This window comes from Gordionus sp. m RMFG-2023, chromosome 3, assembly GCF_954871325.1.
Source record: "Gordionus sp. m RMFG-2023 chromosome 3, tfGorSpeb1-WG-v2, whole genome shotgun sequence".
NCBI classification, from domain to species: Eukaryota; Metazoa; Nematomorpha; class Gordioida; order Chordodea; family Parachordodidae; genus Gordionus; species Gordionus sp. m RMFG-2023.
Genome location: NC_088777.1, coordinates 7,099,185 through 7,122,413, shown reverse-complemented (window position 1 = coordinate 7,122,413; position 23,229 = coordinate 7,099,185). Strand labels below are relative to the sequence as shown.

Here is a 23,229-nt window from a genome sequence, read left to right as displayed (position 1 = left end):
TATTTTTTTTACTTATTAACCTCCCCAAACGTTACACTCATTTTTCTTTTTACGGCGAGTGTGAAATTATGATGCTAGACTATTCTGAATCTCTTATTAAAACCACGTAAACACCTGACCAGACTTATTTTAATCTAAACTTTATCATTCAATTCACTCAATGGTGCGGTAATGATGGATGAATTCCGATAACTTACTTTAAGAAATTGCTCTGCAAATTATGGTTTTGAAAAGCTCGTGTAGGTTCGGAAAATAGAGAAGCATCTAATGGTTATTTAAGCCCTTTAAATGCTTTGTAATCAATGCCAACTTTGCTTTGATACATAAATTTATATATATTAAATATCTTAAGAGAGATTAATTATTATTTTTGAATGATTGGGTAGGCGGATTTCAAATAGATGGGGTCATATCATTACATATACACATAATATTGGAAACATTGTCTTCCATGGACATAAATTGCAATTTATTTTAAAGAATTTGCTCATCTTTAGTTGTTCATAATTTTAACTGATAATGATAAGTATTATAAATCCATATTTATTATATATATATATGCTGATTATAGATTCACCCAATATTTTATTCCATAATACATTTATACAACATCATATAGAATCCATAGATAAACCATCCATACACACAATTAGACGGAAACAATAATAATGATATGGATAATGCTAAAATCTATATGAGTGTTAGGTAGCTAACCTTCACTCGATATTATATCATACATATATATAAAATCATAATAATATTATATATATAAATAAGGGATATGGGAATTCATTACATAATAAACATACATATATTATATTAATATTAAAATATGTAAAGTCATTTAATTATGAATATAATTTCTAATTTACTACAATAAGTATACTTTATTATCAATTATTTTTAAGAGCTCTCTCCACATTCATGAAACCTTTCAAACTAAATATTTATTATTTATTTTGGATTTATCTAATCTTCAATAAATTCTTTCAAATTATTCCAAACTCATTAATCAAAATTTATTTGCTTTAGGTTAAATAATTGTGTCAATTCTTATCTTCAGTGATAAAAAAAAAATTTTTTATATGGAAAAATGCAATTTTTAGACCATAAAGTATATAATCGCTTTATGATTTTTTTTTATAAAATTTTGATTATTTTCTGTTTTGATACGATTATTTTAAATTAAATTTCAATGGTTTTATTTTAACTGATGAATTTGAAATTCAAATTTTTATTATCTTGCTTTTAATGTTAATATATGCCTAGGTTGGCATTATTTAAAGAGATAATATTCAAGGTAATTGAATTTTTTTTTATTAGAGTATATAGATATAATTTTGGTGTTACCATAAAAAATAAATTTATTTTTGTCATATTATTGAAACTACAGATTACTGGCTCGTCTAAAGGTAATGTGTTAGTTTAAATATTTTATAAAAAAAAATTTCAATAAGTATCTTTATAAATTTTATAAAGATATTTATGAGCACTATATTTCAAAAATAGTTCGCAAAAAATTTTCTTTTTTTACTTATTTCGGAAAAGGAATGCAAGGAGCCAGATTTTTTTTCCATACCCTAAGACACAACATATACAGAAATGTCACATTTTTATGTTTGGAATTCTTTATCTTTTATTCTTGGTACTCTTACAGTTATAATTCAGGGATTTTCCGGAAGCTTGAGAGTGGCGAAAATATAGCGCTACCATTTTCCGTTCCTAATACTTCTCATATTACTGATACTTTAATAAATTTTAACCCAGATTTAATAAAATATAGTAAGATTTCTTCTATTTCATATGACTTAAATATGCCTCGTTGTAAAATTTTACGATTAAACACGTCCATAAACGTTATAACCCCTTATCTAGAGCTCAAATATTTGAGCTATTCGAAATTAGATTGCATACAAGATGTAAGAGTACCTTTGACATTTTTAGAGTCTAAGGCTACAAATCGTATTGACATTTCGGAACAAGATTCGAATTTCAAAATTATATTAGATACTAAAGTGCTAGAAGCTTATTATGGAGGTTCAAAAAATTTAGGAAGCTGTTATTACTTTCAGATACTTAGAGATGACAAATCCAACCTTCCTGATGATAACAACATTCTTGGGGAACCTGTTTATTTTAATACCTCAACTTTAGTTTACATGTCCAACCTAGCCTCTTTTCAGATGTCGTTCACTAATGTCAAGCAGCAAAGCTTTGATGTCTACCTCAGTGTGACATGTCGTGATAAAAACAACTCCGTCATTTATCAAAATGCCCACATAGTTCCTGCACGAGCTGTAGTGACCCATTATATAAAGACTCAAATAAAGCGTAATTTATTAAATGAAGCCAAATTAAGCAATAATAGATTGAACGTACTACTAATGGGTGTGGATTCAACATCAAGGGGAAATTTTGAGAGGTACTTTGATAAAACTTATAGACTTCTTAGTTCTCTCAGAAAAAACGTTTACTCCTATAAAGGTTATTGTAAGGTAGGCGATAATACGTACCCCAATTTAACACCTTTATTCACTGGAAAATGGGTTTCGGAAGAGTTTCCACATGGATCCATAAAATATTTTGACAACTTAAGTCTGATTTGGCGTGAATACGAAAAAAGAGGGTATGCCAGCATTTATTTAGAGGACGAACCTATTTATGCAACTTACAACTACCAAAAAAATGGTTTTCTGGCCGTTCCTTCAAACTTTTACTTTCGACCATTCTCCCTAGAATGGATGAGATTCATGAACCTCACAAAACGTTACGATCATTGTTCTTTGTATGGCAAGAGTGAAATTGACATGTTGCTAGATTATTCTGAATCTCTTATTAAATCAATGGAAATTCTTGGTCAGCCTTATTTCAATCTAAACTTTATAACGAAATTCACTCACAATAATCTTCCGGGTGCAGCCGTGATAGATCAATTAATTTCTCTTTACTTTAAGAGGTTATTGGAAAAGAAGCTCTTGAAAAACTCGTTTATAATAGTTTTTAGCGATCATGGGTTGAGGTTCGGAAAATATAGAGAGACTTATAATGGTTAGACTCTACCATCCATATTTGTTTATGGATAATTTGATTCTTTTATCTTTATATTTAAATCTAGCATCGTTACTCAATGATAAGATCTTTTTGCAATTTTTTCCCCATTAATTATATTGGAATAATTTTTTTTTGCCAAATTACATCTTTTCTTCTTTCTATACTATTGAAAATCTCATTACTTTTTTTTGAAAAAAATTCTGAATTTCTTAGAAGATGAATAGTATGTGTAATAATGTGCACATTATGCAATTAAGGGATGCAAATTTCAATTTTTTCTCCAATAATTTTTATTAATTAGAAATATATATAACTTTAATTAAACACAATAAATATTAAACTATTAAATATTTTTATTTTGGTGTGTAAATATACTTCAACAAACGACTTTCGTTCAAATAGTCATATTGGCATTTTACATATTCCCTTCTTATCGTTATATTTGGAATAATTATCCATTTTTTCTAACCTCCTTTTATTATAAATTTTAATGACATTTGGACATTTTATTCTTTTCTTCTATATCGTATCTTTCTCAATCTACAACTCCTTATCTGTTCAGAAGTTGATATTTGTAAGTCATTGATTATGACGATGGCAGCTCAAAGTACTCCTTTCTGTTATCAAAAAATAATCAAAATTGATTTTTCTTAGAGACCTAGACTCGCTAATTAAGGAGGGGGGGGGAGATTGACCTCCAGTTGAATAGTGTTGTTAAACGGGCTTGATTTGAACCTATTTTGAAAAACGACCAATTCAATAATTTATCCAGAATAATATTAAGCAAGCCTAATGATTTCTCATAGATGGCACATAGGTTTGGACATCTATTAGCGAAATCTCGAGGCTTAGTCGATATTTTTCCGGATAAAAATAATGAGTTAGCCATTTTTAAAAATCCTATCAAATTGAGCCGTTTAACAACACTACTTGTTACGGAATATAGGAAATCATCAGCACAGATTGCCACGTGCTCCAACATCGGACAATCCTTCAGCTGGTAACATCTTCCCAGAATATATTATAGCCCTATTTTTTTTTGGTTTTTGAGAGTTATATTGATTCAATCTGATCATCTCTTTGTAGAAAAAAAATAATAACAAATATGAGAGTAATAATCAATTGGTTTTTTTTATTGTCAACTTTTCGAAGACTTCATTTTCACTAAACGCCATTTTTCTCTTAACTATCTCTTTTATCATTATTGGTAATTTTATCTTCTTACGACTAACCTGTTTCATTGAAATCTAGATAATTAAAAATAATTATATAAGCGCATTAATTTTTAAATTTACCGAAATCATTATTATTTGGGGTTGGTAAAGTCTCCTCATCAGAAGTGTCACTAAATTAGAATATTTGCTATCGTTAGATGTGATAGCCCATTTCATAATTCTATGAATAGAAAACTCATACAAAATGAATAATGGTGGTTTTTCTCTCTTTCTTTTACCTACCGCTTCTAGACTTTTAACCTTGTTTCCTATAAGGTTTTTAGGCCTTCTCGTCCTAATTTCATACTGCTTAAGTATGTTCACCAAGATCTTGTTTTAAAGGGTCCACCTTTAAACTTTTAGTATATTTGTATTTCGTATCTTATCATTTTTGATATTCCTGCTATCAAAATCCGCATTCTCATATCTGTAAACTTCACTCGTCTGATTGATTGCCTGACTAAGTTTCCAAACTGAACACTTGTTTACTAAATACCTTTATATTTTTCCATTTCCCTTTTAATTTGCGTGGACTCTATAAATTTGCCCACCCTTTCCTTGGTTCATTTTATTTTTTTATTTCTCTTTCGATTACGTCATTATCTTGTAAAGTACCCAAATATTTACAGCTATCAATTGCCGATATCTGACACTATTATATCGATGCGATCTGTTTCATCTTCATCTATTGCCATATACTCTTTTTTATCCATGTTAACCTTTAGCCCATGCTTTCCCTTTTATTTATCTAATTTTAATGTTTTAATTTATGTCAAAATACCTATATCTTTTTTTTTGATAACAGTAAATTTGAGAAATTTTTTTTAAAAAGCGAATTAAAAATATATAATAGATCACTAGTTTTAATTAACATTTGAATCGATAGAACGTGGCCTTATTTACGTACCATGCAATTGATCCAAAATTTATTTATAAGATATTTATTATATATATTTGTCGAACGGGGAATGAGATATGCAATACAGGGTTTAAGGATATAAGTCAACTTTATAAAGAACTACTCTTAAAATTTAAAATCATTTTGAAAAGTTTTATTTTTTTTTCATAAAAGTTTGCAATGAACTGTAAAGAAGGCTTATTTACTTCTTTTAATTTTTTTAAAATATTTATGAAGAAAAATTGAACGATATTAAAAACAGATTTTCTTGTTTTTAATTTTAATGTTTAGCATTTAATTTTAAGAAAAAGTTAAAAATAAAAAAGGGAGAGATTTTATATTTAATTATTTTACTTTAACAATAAAACCAAGGAATATTGGAAGATCGCATGCCGTTCCTATTAATCATTCCTCCGGACAACTTTTTTAACGATTATGGCATCGAAGAATCCATTTTTTCGATGAATACCAAACGAATCGTAACGGCTTTTGATATACACGAAACATTGCTTCAATTACTGGACATTCACCTGATTATAGAAGAAAAAACTCCCCTTAAACTTTCAAACATGACTGGAAATGAAAGCTTAAAGAATAGAGATAAGAAGGGACTTAGCCTGTTAAGTATGATCCCTTATGATAGGGATTGTGAATCGGCCCACGTGCCTAGTTATTATTGCCCATGCAATTGGCTAGCACCTATTACTTTAACCACCTATTTAAATTATCCAAAACATTCGACGGACAATATTAGCGAGTTATTTCAGAAAATTCTGAACCTTGGAGCCGACTTAATAGTTTCAAAGATCAAGAACGATATACTCATGCCCTATAAAAAAGATTGCATTTTTGAGGAATTTAGACTAGGCACAATAAAAAAATTTATATTGATATCGAAGGCGAATAAAAGAAATTTAGAAGAGTTGCAAGGTTATAATGCTAACGAGGTAAGAAAATATTTGAACAAACTGAGTGAAGGGATCGATAACGGACTAACTTCTTACATATCCAAAGTGATAGAAACTTTTAAAAGTGTCATAATAATAATAATAACTAATCCCTTTCAAGGAATATTCGAGGCTACGTTAGATTTTGATATGTATAATATTTCAAATATATTCAGCCGTGTAGCAGACATTTCTCGCTTGGATGGGTACTGGGATCAATCTTACTGCGTAAACGGGTCAGAAATTAAAAAGTATTGTTATTGTAGAAAGTATCATAATTAAAGCAACATGGATTAAATTTCTTCCTATTCTTAACACTATATGTTAATGTTTTCAAATATGATAACAGTTAGATTTTAACATAATGCGAACTAATTATTTTAAATAAGTTGAATCATATAAACTTCTCTGCGATATTATATACAATTTAAAAGACATAAATATTTTTCTATGTAATTAATTATATATTATGATGAATATCAGGAATTAGTTGTATCTATATTTTATGATGGTAAATAAATTGCTGAAAAAATATTAAAAAGACAAATTTATTATTTATGAATATATAGTCAATAGCCACTTTAAAAATTTGTTTGTTACTCAAAAAGAGGGCATAACTATTAAAACTCTGCACTGACAGTTCTTTTGGAGTCAGTTGGATAGAATCTTTTACATTTTAGGCTGAATTCATAGCGGGATTCGACTCAACACGATTTAACAGTTGATTATTAATATTAATTTTTTCTTTAATTCCTTCCATCCTTGATATTGATCCAGAAATTATTTATTCTAATAAAGAAATAAATTCGTTGCATAAACAGATTTTAAAAATCGATCAGCTGTTAAGTAGTTTCGGATAGGATTTCACTATTATTCCAGCCCTGATCGGGATGCGGCCGGACTTGGACCATCGATAAATTTTTGAATTTTTTTCTAATGTTTTTTTTTCAAGAATAGCAACCAAAAATTTTGTTTTCCTGCGTTTATAAAAAAAAACATTTCTGTTATCAATTTGAAACATCCTACCTTTTTTTTTAGCACAGTTCAATAAATGTAAAATTGAATTAAAGCTAATCCATGATAAAAAAAAAATAATACTAGAATTGAATAGTTTGAACAAAGTTTTTAGAATTATTTATAGAATCGGATTTGAAAAAATAAAGACCAGATGCAGGGCTCTAATAACTAGTGTTGTTAAACGGCTGCTAACTCAATATTTTAGCCAAAAAAATATTGCCTAAGCTTCGAGATTTCGATAATATATGTCTAAACCTTTGTTCCTTCAATGAGCAAAATCCTCAGTCTTATGTAATATTTTTCTGAATATAATATTTTGCTAGCCGGTTTTTAAAAATCGGCTCAAAACGAGCAGTTTAACAACACTGCTATGACATGCTTTATATCTAATTCAGTAGTTAATTTCTATAAGTTATGTTTAAATTTTTTTTCCCTTGATATGTTTTAAAAAAAAAAAAAATTCTAATCGAGATGCCGTCATTTAATTTGTAAATTATATTTAAAAAAAAAATTACGGTAGTTAAATTTATAATATAAATAACACAAAATATACACAATACATTTTTTTTTAAATTAGCTAATTAACAATTAAATAGCTTATTTTAGCTATCTACTCCAGAGACCTTTATGGGCCGGGCCGGCCAGCAGACCCATGCCTGGCTCATTATTATATTTTCAAGTGGGCCTCAACAGGGCCTGGATTAAAAAAAATTTTTTTAAATGAGTTTGGGCCTAAAATTATTACATTTAAATTTAGATTATTTAATACAGTTGCTAATTTAAAGAAATATTGCCTTTTTCTTCTTCTAATAATAATAAAGTTCAGTATTGTAAACAAGAGGATTGCCTAAATAATATTTAAATATTGTTTATTTTCAATAAAAAAAAATTAAATTTTTGGATATGGGCTTGGGCCGGGTTCGGGAAATTTTTTTGAAACTTATCATGAGCTTGGGAATTTTTTTAACATTAGATATGGGCCGGGCCGGGCTTGAGCCTAAAAAAATTTTTAAGTGCGGGCTTGGGCCGGGCTTGGTCAAAAAATTAAGGCCCATGAAGGTCTCTGACTTCGATATCGTTACTGAAGAACCCTTATCATGTATGCTGTTTACCTGTTATTCTAATTATACTTTTATATAATTTCGATTATTATATTAAATAAAAAAGATTCTTAAAAAATTGTTTGATTACACCCACATCACCGACAATAGATTCGGGGTGAGAGAATTCCCCTATGTTATTTTTGAAGATATATATTTTTTTTCATGCCCTATTTTAAGGGGCAGAATTCGGTTTAGTGTTTGGACTCAGACCAATTGATGCCCCTTGTTCTTTTATTATGTTTCATGCATTTGCAATCTCTTCAGGGGCTCCACTTATTTCGTCATCAATATGCCACGCATGGAGATCAAGTTGTAGTTGATTTTTATATTTCTACAATCATGACCTAGACAAAATAAAATTGAACCTAGAGGATCCCCTTGTTGTGAGCCTTTAGTAGATGATATAGTACGGTCCTTAAATTGTAAAAGGGAAGTATCTTGGTTAATATAGTTAATTATTTAATTAACATAGTTTGGAAATTTCCCGATAAATTTGGTGAGAAAATGTTTCCTAAGGAGTGCATCGTAAGCATTGGCAAAGTCTATTTTAATTAGTTGTGCATTAGAGAGAATTTTTGGGAGATATTTTTGGATAGCACCTGTCAATCACTTTTTATACCAACACCTATCTGCGCGGGTGCGAGGAAAATAGTAGCAACATAAGCAAATCAGATCGAGATAATTTGGGTGATCTTCGAAAGACTCTTCCTATGGTTATTAGTCTTATGTCTTTATTGGGTCTCATGAAAGGAATTAGAAAGACCTTTATCACCAGATACTATTTTACTAGAAATGTGAAGGGGGGGAGAATGGTTTTTAAAATTATTATTTTAGAATGATTTTTGCGAGAACAAGCAAGTTTCCGAAGAGGAGATTCCTCTAGCCTCATTCCCCCTGGCTACGCCTATGGGTCATTAATATTTGGAGTTGAGAAGTCTTGCAAGTATATGAGTGGTACTGGTACTTTCAAACCATGTGCTGAACCTCTTTGGAATGAAAATATTTCGCAATACTAAATTTATATGTCCGTTTAGATACATGATAAATTTAGCCCAAGTATATTGGCCTTTATGACTTTTATATTTAATTGATTTATTAATAAATAAAATTTTTGGATCAAAGTACAATGTAAAATATAAACTATCAAAATGCCAGATGCAATATAATAGTATAAAATGTAATTAGAGAAAACGATAGGAAAACAACAATGAAATCGTTATATAAAGCAGTATATATATGAAATTATAATGCGATGGGATGATTCGTTTTTAGCGTGTTGTTGTTCTTCATAATTTCGATTTATTTAGAGTAAGTCCCTTGAATCGACAGATATCGCTTCTAGGTTCCATGTTGTAGTGGATGGCTGGGAGAGACTCGATGTAGTGAGGGGGTATTCACTGTTTCTGTTCCAAAAAGCGAGGCATGCTCCTCGACTTGTCTAATTTGGTCGACTGCTGTTTCGTCTATAGTGTGCCTGTTAAAGAGCTCCATTTGTCCTCGTTCGCCGATCCAGTGTCTTGAATATTCATCAGCGGGGTTCTCATCCGTTGGAGTCTACTGGATATTTTGGGAAACCGCAGTAAACTTGGGTAAGCCTAGCTTGACTAAAATTTGGGTGACCACTATTTCAATTGACGGGGATATAGATCCCCCTTTTCTAAAGACGTAGTATGCCACGGTGGAATCCGTAAAGATCATCGGAAGTACTCCATATCGGTCGATAGCGAAAAGCGTTCCTACACCTACGGTTAGGATTTCTCTTGCATTAATATGGGTAATAGCATGCATTGAGATACTAAAGAGAAGTGCTGCGTCCTTAAAGGTGACAGACATGTTATCGAATCTCTTGAAGGAGATACCGATGAAATCATCCAATGCATCAACATATACTAATTTGCTAACTTGGAATCGAAGGCTAATCGTCTAACAAGTACGATTGTAAGATCGGAATAAGATTAAGACGCTATAATGAGGACTTCATTTAGGAAGGCGATAGCTAATTGACGGTGCCAGTATTTTCCGAAAATGCGATATTATTACTATTGTAAAGAACAGGTATAGGGGGTGTTTAAGAGTAAGGAAGAGATATTGCATGAGTCTAAATGTTATTTTTTATTTTTAGATATCTATTTTAATATTTGAAAGAACGAGTCTAAATGAATTTAATGAATATTATACTTTTTATTTCTAGAAAATATTTTAGAATTTAAAATTCACTTATTTTTTTCATGGTTATTTATTATACTTTTTGTGACATTTTTTTTAAACAAATTTTATTTATAAAAATTTATTTCGGAGATTTTTTTTTTCGATAGGAAATTTTTTCCGGGAAATTATTCACCCGCTTATACTGATTATGATTCTTTAGCCTGATAAATCTTCATTTTTACCCTATCTTGTGTTTCCACTCCATCAAGCATTTTCAACTATTTAAAACGGTATCTTGCTGACGAATAAAACTTTTGCAATCTTTAAAGTTGTATATTTTTGTTAATATATATATGTTAGCGGCAATGTATTTTTTCAACATTGAATCATTTCTTGAGCGCGTTTTATTTTTAATATAAGAATCTGATTTTACCGGAAAATGTAATTCAGCATGTTTAGATTACCTATCTTATCAATTGTAGATAATTTTGTCGTTAACCTTCTAGTCATCTACAATATATATAAAAAATCTATGGAAAAAACTAATATAAATTATATTTGGTTCAAAAGTTCATGACGAAATTGTCTGAAAATCATAAGGTAGGTATTCAAAACATGGTGGAATGCATTTCCGGAAAAATCAGATAACATATATTAATCTAAACTACAGAATCTTTCTTTGAGATTGTTTTTCTTCTCACTTGTTTCAGATCTGTTCAACTTCCTGGGTTCGTATACTTGATAAAATATTATAATCTAAGTTCAATTTAATTAATTTTTAACTAAAAATTTATTATCTTAAAGTTCCCTAGTTTCTTCTTCTCAGTCTCGAGATCACGTGACACTTTTTTACCGCTAGACTCATGTTCGTATAACAGAGACGAATCTACAAAACAGAAAACTAATAATCATTTCCTATCATATACAGGAACGTAGAACTGGAAGCCCTGGAACGTGTTAAAATCTAAGGATCGTGACCCCTAAATCTATTTAAGATTTACTTAGAAACCAGAACCAGTAGCTATCTTTTTTTAAAAATAGTTAGAACCAGGATATTATTTACTTTAAAAGCGTTGTATTTATATCACAAATTAAATTACTAATTATTTTCTGCTTTTGCAGATCTATAATATAGGTGAGTAGTCAGTCTGTAATAAATAGATAGCGATAAATTAGTATTCATTATTAATAAATTTTTGCCTCTTTTCTTATAAACTATAAACGTGGTCTAGGCCTAAATTAATAAATTGATTTCACCTGTTATAACAAATATAAATTAAAATATTAGAAAAATTGAAAAATTAAAAAAAAAAATTAAGTTTAATTTAATAAATAATTTTAAAATAAAAATATTGCGCAAATAACATAAAAGGAACAAAAAAAGGATAGGCGAAATTTTTATTAAAAAAAAGAAAATACTCAAAAATATGTAGAAAAAAAAATAAAAAGTTAGATGTTGAAGATGAAGGAAAATTTAAGTTCAATATCATAAAATATTTTAAAAAATATGTAAAATATATAAAACAAAAAAAAATACTTATATATAGTTAAAAAAAAGGAGACAAATCAATTTTAAAAATTCGTAAATATCATTTTAAAAAAAATAGTTATAAAAAAAATATGGAAAATATACAAAATTATACTAAGAAAAGATTTAAAAATATCATTATAGAATACTCAAAAAATTGGGGGAAAAAAATTAAACAAAAATTAGCTGAGAGGTTCAGCAAGTTTGTAAACTAGCTAAATAGCTGTAATAGACCTATTCAAAACACGAATAAATATTAAAGGAATAGTGTACTATTCGTATGTTCAATTTTTCGCATGAAAAATAAATATTTTTACAAAAAAAAAATATCATAGTGTAAAATAATTCTTACCCAAATAGATTTTTTTTTAAAATTTAATTATTGAGTTTAATATTCTTATCAATAAAATGCGCCATTAGTGCTAAAAGATCCAAATAGCAGATAAAATATGTATCTGTTTATTATTTTATTTACTACCAACTAGTGGTCTGCAAATCCTGGGCAGACCGGGCCTGCTTTGGCCCTTTAACAATTTTTGCACAAGTTGTGTGGCCCCTCCGAAATTTTCCCAGACTTTGCTCATTACAGACAATTTTTACTCAATGTCATGAAGGCTCTTTTATCAACCGTTTTATAAATCAATTGTATTTGTATCTGTGGCATTTGTAATTGTATCATGTCCTAAATAAATAGTTTAATTATTTTGTTTTTCGGTATTATTTAATAGATTTAGTATTTTAGTAAGACAGCTCTTAAAATAATAATTGCTCTACGTACCAGAAATTTTTACCCAGCCCTGCAGGCTGGTTTAATGCAATTTAACGCTATAATATTATTATTAATAAAGAGTTTTAATTTTAACAAGTTATCTTTGAAATCAGTTTTTAAGATAATAGGTTTAAAAAAGAACAATTTTATTACTTATTCAGATAAGATTGGAAAGAAAACTTACTATGATCGAAAAGAGCAGATAACGAATATAGGAACTACAAGTTCTCTCAAGAGGAGCATAATTATATTTTAAAATTATAAAAATTAAAAGGGGGGGGGGGTGGTTATAATTTAGTCCTACTATTTTTATTTTTGGATAAAATTCAAACATACAAAAAGTTTAAAAACTACTATTCCTCAATGAATTCGGGCTTATAAACCTATAATACTGGTTTCTGTTGCCACTTAATGAAGATTATTAAACATCAATTATGCTTCAGGAAAAAACGAAAATTTAATAGGAACAAACTAAGTAACCACCTTAGTGTAAATATATGTCATGTGCAGAGCATTTGATTGGGGAATATAAAGGACAAACTATCGAATCATTATTTATTAGTATTCGAACAAACGAATAATTCGTTATTCGTTTCGTTATCACTCGATTCGAAATAGTTTTTGAATAGGCTTATTGTACTGTAATAGTAACATAAATATACATGTAAAATATAAATAAAATTTCCCACTATATTTAAATCGAAAATAATCTTTTAAAAAACAAAACAACTTAAAATATTTAAGTTTTAATTGCATGTCTCTTTTTATACTTTTATATTTTGTTATAACCTTTGTTTTTAAAAAAACCAGTCTGCAAGTGCAAATGAAACAATTAGTCTACAGTATATATTGTATATCTGCTTATTATGTAGTTGTCGTGTTTTAATATTATAATAGATAATTTTATTAAATTTATATTGTTAATCTTCAGTGAAATAAATCATATTGAAAGAAAAAATAAAATAAAATGAAGAATGAAATTATAGAAAATAAAAATATCGTATTAGAGTGAAACCCTAGTTCTATTATAATAATCCAACATTTTTAATTAATTATAAGTAGTAAAAATTTAAACATTATAAAGTTAGTAAATTTGTAATAAAATAAAATAATCAATCCTTGCTATCCTAACAAACCTCGATTATATAAATTTAAAATACTTTCAGAATTGAGAAGTGGTCTAAAATATTTTTAAACTATAAATTTGGCTTTCAAGTATAACTTTTTTATCGTTATAAACGTGCTATTTTTGTTGCGAGATATGAACTAAGAATTGAATACAAAACTATATGTTTATTTTTTTTTTGAGGTTTGATGACTGGATCTGGATTCGAAATATCATGATACATTTTATTATTGTCAATATGTTGTTTGTGAGAGTAAAAACAGGAAATTGTTTCAATATTAATCTTATTAAGTATTAAATGTATATCTAATCTTAGAAAATTGAGGTAATTTAATTTTATTATTGAAGTATTATCTATTTTTTTCCCTTCAATATATTATATTTAATTTGGGACTTATATACGCCATTTTTTTAAAAAAAAAGTATCCTTAGATTTTATCAATATCAGAAAGAACACTTTATTTAGCAAAGACTATGGTAGGCAGAGTTGTTAAAGGATCTAGATATAAAAATGTGGTATCTGTATCTAGATAGATTTTTGATTAAAATATCTGTATCTAGATAGATTTTTGATTAAAATATCTGTATCTAGATATTATTTTAGACGATGTATCTGTATCTAGATTCATTTAAAAAGTATCTTTTAACAACTCTGATGGTAGGGAACTAGTGTTGCTAAATGGTTCGATTAAAAAAACGGTTAACCCAACCCAATATTTCAGCCAAAAATACGCTGTAGCCTGATGATTTGGCTCATGGATGGTAGAAAGGTTTGGACATGTATTATAGAAATCTCGAGACTTGCATGTTAGCCGTTTTTAAAAATGGAGGCTTTTAACAACACTAGCAGGAACCATAAAATGCATGGTCAGATTGAATCCTTATGACTTTATTCATATCTTCGATTACTAATAATAGGATTACTAAAACATGCAAAATGACGGGGGGGGGGGTGATATGTAAAATGACCCAAAATTTCAAAACTAAGTAATATGCAAGCAAAAATATTTTATAAATAAACTCAAAAAGACAACATAAAGTTAGCAAAACTAAGGAAAATAATCAAAATTTTAGAAAAGCACGAAATTTTTTTAAAAAACTAGCAACAAAAGTAATGCAAAATTATAAGAAAAATCTAATTTTTGAGTGTTTTCTAAAATACTTTTTCATTTTAATCAATTTTTCTAAATTAAAAATTTATAATCCTCTTCATTTTTTTTATTCCATTTTCTTTCCTATTTTAACCTCATTATTTTTTTTATTTTATTTTCATTTCAAACTTTATTTGTTGCTTTTTTTTAAAAATAATCTTTAATTTTAAGTCAATAATTTTTATTAAATTTGTATGAATATATTATCTTTATTTTTTTCTTTCGATTTTCTTTCCTCTCAACCCCATTTTTTTAAAAAATTCTTTATAATTTTACCAGATTTTTGAAAAAATGAAATAAGTTTTCAAGAGCCCAAAATTGACAAAAAAAAATAAAATTATAAGAATAAATTATATTATAACTGTTTCGAATGTTTGTTATTTATAAGATATGCCCATTTCTATTTCTTGCACTTCTTTCTCTGCTTTATTTATGAACCTGTTAAATTTAATTCTTAATCCCTACTGGCAGAAAGAATTTAAGGAATTTGATTAAATTCGGTCATTACGTTTAGATTATTACCAATATTTTAAATTGGAATTATTTGTAGATATCAATACTCTTTGCTAAGAGTCACATATTGGTAATATGCCTTATCAAAATATTACAAATGAAATGTAATTATTTTTTTATTTTGGTAAAATAAACGTAAAAACGAAATATCAAAAATTTGTTAAAAATATAATTAGGAAATGATTTTATTTTTTTATCGGAAATAGTTATATTTTCATTAAAATAATTAACAATTATAAGACGTTTTTATAGGAATTTTGTATTTAACCAATTATGTGGAGAACGACATTTATTTTTTCTTTCCCATACGACATACAAATTTATAAATAGCAATTCAAGTTTGATGGACTTAGAATATAAATAATATAAATATGCAACTTTCACATACTTTCTTTATTTTTTTTTAAACTCAAAGCTTAGTTATCTTTAAATATCAAATATCTCTCCGGCCCATTATGAATGTATCTCAGGATAAATAAGGATATAGATAATATACTCAAATTATGTTTTTTACATTTATAATGCAAAAACAACAACAATCAATAAACATTTGTTACTGGTTTTTATCAAAACTCCTATTTTTTTGAGGTGAAAAGAAATATTGACAATGAAATGAAAAAATTGTAAAGTGGCTATATTTCTTTGTTTATTAATTAAACAATAATACATAAATGTTATAAAATTTTTGCTTTAAATTTTATCATTATCAAACTCGGGTATAAATAGTGAGAAATAAAATTTATCTATACCAAAACAGAAAATATTTTGTGATATTTTTTTTGAAAGTATATAAAAATTAATTTTATAGTTTATTTAAAAAATATATATTTATAATTATAGCTGAAGAAATGTATAACTTTCTGATTCTTATCAACCTAACTCTAGTGTGCTTCGTAAGTTAATTATATTTTTTGTATATTCGTTATATAATAAATTGAATTAATACATAAGGTTCGTGTTATAGTGAGTTTTTTTTTGGTAATTTTAATTTTAGAATCCTCTTCATCTAATTCTTTGATTTTTTTTTTGCCTAGGAAAGGGAGCAGGAGTAAATATATACCAAGTAGGAGGCAATCGTCATTGGTTGAGACGGTTATCTATTTGTCGAAAAAATCCGATTATAATTTAAAATTTGTAGCTAGGGGGTATCTTTAAATCTATCATATTATCGGCTCAAATAAGTGGTGAACAATGAAAATTATTTTCTATTAAATTACTATTGAAATTTTTGATTGAAATCTTCAGTCAACTTCATTATAATAATTTTATTGGAATATATGTATATATATATATTCAGAATTTGAATTTAGTTCAGTAATATTAAAAAAAAATAATATATATATTAACATTTTACCAGATTTTGTATTCACAGCTCGCAAGAGTAAAATATAAAATACATATTTTTTTTAAACTCTAGTTAATATGAAATAATACACATTTCAATTTTAAGAATAAAATTTAATACAGTTTTTCACTGAAGCGTAAAAAAATGTCTATTTAAATATATTTTATCTTCTACAATTATTTTATCTACAAATATTTATTTTTTTAAAGTTGGCTATAGCCACCAGTCAGAATTTGAACACAAGAACAAACCCATTTCTTAGGCCTAATGACAAATTTCCTCAAAGAACGGGAACTCATCAACACCCTGCCCCTGCAAGTATTATATTTTTTTAACTTTATAAATATTCCATTTAACAACATTTGATTTGACGCACAAAAATATATTATAATAATTATATAGGAAATCAACTACAACAACCTCAAACCGACCCCAAGACTCTAACTCAAGAAGGTAAACATGGCTATGGCGGATATGGAGGATATGGTGGTGGTTATGGGGGTTATGGCGGTTACAGACCTTATTATCCAGGCTCCTATGGAGGTCATTACAATTATTACAGACCTTATTACGGAGGTTATGGTGGCTATGGAGGTGGTTATGGGGGCTATGGAGGTGGTTACGGGGGATATGGAGGTGGTTATGGTGGCTATGGAGGTGGTTATGGTGGCTATGGCCGATCTGCCGGTTCGTCCAGCCCCTTCGCTGCCAAACCTTCTCCCACTCAATGATCAGGCTAATAAGAAAATTGTAAAATCATTTCTTATTTTTTATGCATAGATTTTAGATATATTTTTTTTCCTTAATTGTAAAATAAAGAATACATGTATTTTTTTTAAACGTTCAAAATTTATATTGTTATGCATTTTTTTTATAGATATTATACATTTGAAAAAAAAATAAAACATCAATTAATCAAGCAAATGTCTGGAATTTCGATTTACTAAAAAAATAGTATTCTAATATTGTCTGCCAAATAGAGTTCGCAAGGTGTTTTAGCACTATATAAGAATAAGATTCATAAAAATGCTTAAATAATCAACTTTGTTTTTATTTTTCAGATATAAAATATAAACTAATTAAAAAAAATAATATCAAATTTATTGGCCACCGCGAAAAGATACGACGAAAATACTAAAAATCTCGCTTTAAAGTTTTTGTAATTCTGATTCATAAATTTTCAAATCAGTATTAGAGATCAGCAAAATTTTAAACATTGGAAAGGTAGCGGGCCGGTTAAAAATTTTTTTTTTTTTAGATATTTATCTAGCGAAATGAGCAGAAAACAGCTTCTATTTATTAAAAAAAATCATTGTTTTATTTCATTATATTGCAGATTTTATAAGTTCAAATTAAAATAAATCGTCGGGTGGTTTAAGCAAAATTTTTACATAAAAGTGGGGTTGTGGTGAATTAAAAAACCCACTCTTATATATATATAGTTTGGAAATGTAAAAATTAATCGATCCTTCTTTCAGCTCCACAATTTAAGAGCGTTAAAAAAGAAATTTTTTCCATTATTTAAGTATCGTTATGCAGAGGGTGTATCGAGTTTATAAGAGTATTATCGTTAAAATATATTCAAATCCCATAAGAAAAAAAGATGTAATAATTTTAAATGATAAAGTAATAGGAGATAATTGTGGGTAATTTTACAATTAAAGATGTAAACATCGAAAGATACCGAGACGGCACACTAATATGTCAATGACAGCGAAACTATCACTCTAGTCGATTCTGGTTTTTTGATCAACGAATCAAAATCAACTACTTATCCTATGTAAAATTACACCCTTCGAAAATAAAAATATACTACTAGACTTTAGAAATAAGACAGTTTCAGTAAATAATTCAATAAGAAAGCGATTAGAAGCATCTATCATATGTTTTAATAAATATTGCCTTTTTTAAAAGGTTATAACAGTTGTAGTTTACAGAATAGAAAAATCTTTGCGTGATATTTTAATATGAAATAGTAACGAGTTTTTCTTTAGCTTATTAATAACGAATCTTACATTTAGTGTTTAAATTTTTTTTTTTAAAATGAAACAAAGGCAGACAAGTGAATGCGGGTTCTGATATTCCAAATGTTGTTAAACGGCTAGATTTGAGGCGACTTTTAAAACAGCTAACTCAATATTTTAGCCAGAAAAAATATTGCCTAAACCTCGAGGTTTCGGTAATAGATATCCAAACCTTTGTGTCATCAATGAGCATAAAATCTTTAGGCTCGCGTAATATTTTTCTGAATAAAACCTTTGAGTTAGCCATTTTTTAAAAATAGACTGAAATCAACAAACACTAGCTGTTGAAGTAGAAAAACGTCAGCAGTACAGAATTTAATATTTCTTAGGGACATAAAATCCTCAAATATTAAGTTAAATGTTTTATTTTTATATTCGGCAATCCGATATACTCATTCGAGAAAAGAAAATGCGATCGAAATTTTTGCGGGTTTACTATTTATATCTGGAGACTAACAGGCCTGGACCCAGCCATATCTTTCTGAAGCATGATTATGGCGGAAAAAATAATTAAAAAACTCGGGGCCTAAGAACATATTCTACCAGGACCGGGCCTGCTAATGTTCCTATTCATCCATGGCGAGCTTCATATGAGTATGCTTCCAGGGGTCCTTATTATTTATTCATTTTTGATACGGTTCCTTCCTAGGAAGGATATTCGTGTCAACATTTATGAATTTTTCCCGAAATGGGTATTAAATAATAATTATAATATATATTATCTAAAATTATAGCATATATCCTAAATTTTAAGAATAAATTTTAACGAAGAAAGAAAGAATCTGCCCTTTACCGATTACGATATAAAAAAACATATTTGTCTAATTTATATCAAAATGCCTTAAAAATTGAGCAATTGTCTAAATTGGGCAAAAAAAATCTTGGTCCCGAAGGTAACCAAATCATGTTTCACTGAATTGAAATTAGACTAGAATGATAAAAAAAACATCATAAATCATTTTTTAAAAACAAAAACAAATGAAGTCGTTTGGCTTTTCAAACTAAGAATTTTTTTTTATAATAAAATTTAACACATTCTTCATTTTTATCTTCTTTCTTTTAATTTACTCTTAATTTTATTTTCCTTCTATTCTACTATTCTTTCCTACAATGTTGCATCTTAATCTAAATCCTACCCCATTACAAATTATCAGTGACCTGTAGGCCCGGGTACCTGGGCCTTATTTTAATTTTTTTAAATTTACAATGGTCGGGCTGGGCCGGGCTTGAAATTTTTTTTAAAAAAAAGATATCAGGGCCGGGCCGTAATATTTAAATCCAAATATTTGAAATCGTCATTATTAGTTGTAAAAAATCAAAAATAAATAAAATATATTTTAAAAACATCCTGGGCCTGGCCTGAAAATTAAAAAAAAAAAAATCCGAGCCGTACCGGGCAGTGCAGGGCCGTACAAATGGTATCTCTGCAGGTCTCTGCAAACACATAATTTAACGGATATAAATAATATCACTTTTTACAAGTTCCTTTTTTTTAAAAAATTTAAAATAAAAATGTACCAAAAGAAAAACATTTTTCTTTTTACTTGAAAAATAAATAGATAACTTAATCTATTTATTCACTCCTTGAGGACATTAAATTTAAATTTTGATCAATTTATAATATCAGGTATAAATAGTGGGAAAATTTAAATAATTTTCATTAGAAAAAAAAATCCTCAAATACTGTTAAATATTTTTTAAAGTATATTATATAATATTTTATAGTAATTAATAAATTTTCATTTATTTGTGGAAAAAAGAATTGGATTTAGGCTTGTAAAAATGTATCATCAGATCAACATAATTCTAGTGTGCTTCTGTTTCGTAAGTTATTTTTTTATATATTTCATTTCCCTATAAAATATACGATAGCATATTCGATATAAAAATTGATAAAATTTTTTAAAATTTATTATATTTTTTAAGGTTGCTATTACCAACAGTCTTCTTCCAACAAGTATATATTTTTATATATATAATATAAACGATCTTAAAATTTGTATAAGAGAAACAGATAACCCTTTTATTACTTAAAATTAAAAAAATAAACTATTAGATTCAGGAAATCTAGGCCAGAATGTAAGAGGGCAATCTCAAACCGATCAAAGCAAATATGGGGGAAATGGAGGTTTTGGAGGGCCTGGGTATGGTCCTAGCAGCTACAATAGACCTTATAACCCAAGTGGAGGATATCAAGGTGGTTCCAATTACAGACCTTCACCTTACGGAGGTGGCCAAGGAAGTTATGGTGGCCAAGGAAGTTATGGTGGCCATGGCAATTATGGTGGGCAAGGCAACTATGGTGGGCAAGGCTATGGTGGGCAAGGCTATGGTGGGCAAGGCAGTTATGGTGGACATGGCAACTATGGTGGGCAAGGCAGCTATGGTGGGCAAGGCAGTTATGGTGGGCAAGGCAGCTATGGTGGACATGGAAACTATGGTGGGCAAGGCAGCTATGGTGGACATGGCAACTATGGTGGGCCGGGCAGCTATGGTGGGCCGGGCAGCTATGGTGGGCCGGGCAGCTATGGTGGGCCGGGCAGCTATGGTGGGCAAGGCAGCTATCGACCCGGAAGCTATGGTGGTCAGGGCAGCTACAATCCTCATCGTGGCGGCTCTTATGGCGGTGGTTTTGGTAGTCATAGTCGTTCTATCGGCGCAGCTAATCCAATAGCGGTTCCTCTTCATTCGGCAGAAAAACACGACTCGTAGACTCTTTAATTCATTTTCCTTTTTTTAAAAAAGTCTAGATTTAATCTATTTTTTAAAATAAATAACAAATTTATAAATATTTTAATAGATCATACATAGACATCATTTTATCTTATGTTATATAGTATTACTTAAAATGTTGTTATAACATTGTATCTAAAAAAAATTTTTATATAGTGATCCTTGTCCTTTTTAAACATAAATAAATAAGAAACGTACACTTACAGCACTGAAAAGAAGGTATTCATAGTCAGAATTAACTATAAGTCTTTTTATATTTTTCATTGCTATGAGTAAAAGTAAATTTAAAATGATGAATTAACAAATTATATCATAAAATCTATAAGTTTCATATATTACCCCTGAGTGGGAATTTATAAAATTAGGTATCAAACAAGTATTAGTATACCATTTGAAATATTATTTTGTTTCATACTTATTAAATAAGTAAAAGAGGGAGAAGCAATAAGATTTCTGTTTTTGAACTATACTACACGATCATGGATTTATAAAAATTTATGTATTTATTTCGTAACTATTCAGCTAAATAATTTATGATCATTCGTCTATCCCAAGATATAAAAATTTATTAAGACAATTTTAGAATATTTACAATCAAAATTTGATTTTATGCCGTATTATCTAATATCAACTACTGAATCTTCAAGTTATGGTCTTTACTCCATATAAAAACAATTGACTCCGGGGTAGGAGTGGGTAAAAAAAAATTGAATCAATTTTATTACTACTTCGTTTAAAATAAACCGATATTTGAATAAATTATAAATTTTTATTTCATTTTTTTATTAAATATATGCAATAAATTAATCACTTAAAAACAAAAATACATTGCCAATGTAAATTTTTCTCATATGTGGCACAAAGGTTTGGACATCTATTAAGCAAATTTTAAGACTTAGACAATAGGCTAAAAATTGAGTTAGCCGTTTTTAAAAATCGGCTCAAATCAAGCGATTCAGGTATGTTTTTATTCTTGTTAAAGAAGAAAATAGCATTTTTTGAACATTATCAGCCATAGTTAACATTTTATGCTATATTTTGGATTCAGCTAGAAACACATCATAGGATTAACACCATCACAATAAAAATCTGTCAAATATTTTGGCTATCAAGATCAAATAGAATCGGAAGGATTCTGCTGTGATAATATTTACAGATTTATAAGTGCTGCCTGATTTTCCATTCATTTGAGTAGTAAAAGTATCTAAGAAGGGGAAAGATATTTATATTATAGTTATTCTCTATATTAATATTGAAAAGATGGTCTTAAATAGCTGGGAATCGAGACAGACAAAATTAAGTTCACATAGCTCAGCTTTTGACTCAACAATATCTTAAAATTTATTAAATTCATCATCTACATTTTCCCCAATTTCCTTAAGTTCCAATTATGTGCTTTCATCAATTCTTATAGTCTCAATTCAAATGGATGTTAATTTTTTATGAAATATTTTACTTTATTTTGCAGTGAAAAAACGTTTGAAATGATTTCGTTTGGGGAAATTTAAAAATAAGGCCAAGTAAAATTGAAAATCGATATTAATTCATAGAATAAATTAGTAGCGTTTTTATTTCTGCTGTGAATGTGATAAATTAATGTAAATTGGAATATATATCGATAAGATGTAGAAATCAGCAAAATAATTGTTATAATTTTTATTC

At 28.2% G+C, this 23,229-nt stretch overlaps 2 protein-coding genes across 2 annotated transcripts; both read left to right on the top strand.

The window, feature by feature from the left end:
* The first annotated feature begins 1,359 nt into the window (after window positions 1–1,359).
* LOC135925850 (uncharacterized) lies at window positions 1,360–6,580 on the top strand. Its single transcript, XM_065461373.1, has 3 exons — window positions 1,360–1,412; window positions 1,549–2,856; window positions 5,536–6,580. The coding sequence occupies exons 2-3, from the start codon at window positions 1,551–1,553 to the stop codon at window positions 6,390–6,392; spliced, it is 2,163 nt and encodes a 720-aa protein (XP_065317445.1). The 5' UTR covers window positions 1,360–1,412; window positions 1,549–1,550; the 3' UTR covers window positions 6,393–6,580.
* Window positions 6,581–16,266: 9,686 nt separating this feature from the next.
* LOC135926673 (uncharacterized) lies at window positions 16,267–21,546 on the top strand. The gene is made up of 4 exons (XM_065462602.1): window positions 16,267–16,358; window positions 17,020–17,128; window positions 17,213–17,470; window positions 21,092–21,546. The coding sequence occupies exons 1-4, from the start codon at window positions 16,314–16,316 to the stop codon at window positions 21,544–21,546; spliced, it is 867 nt and encodes a 288-aa protein (XP_065318674.1). The 5' UTR covers window positions 16,267–16,313.
* Window positions 21,547–23,229: the final 1,683 nt, after the last annotated feature.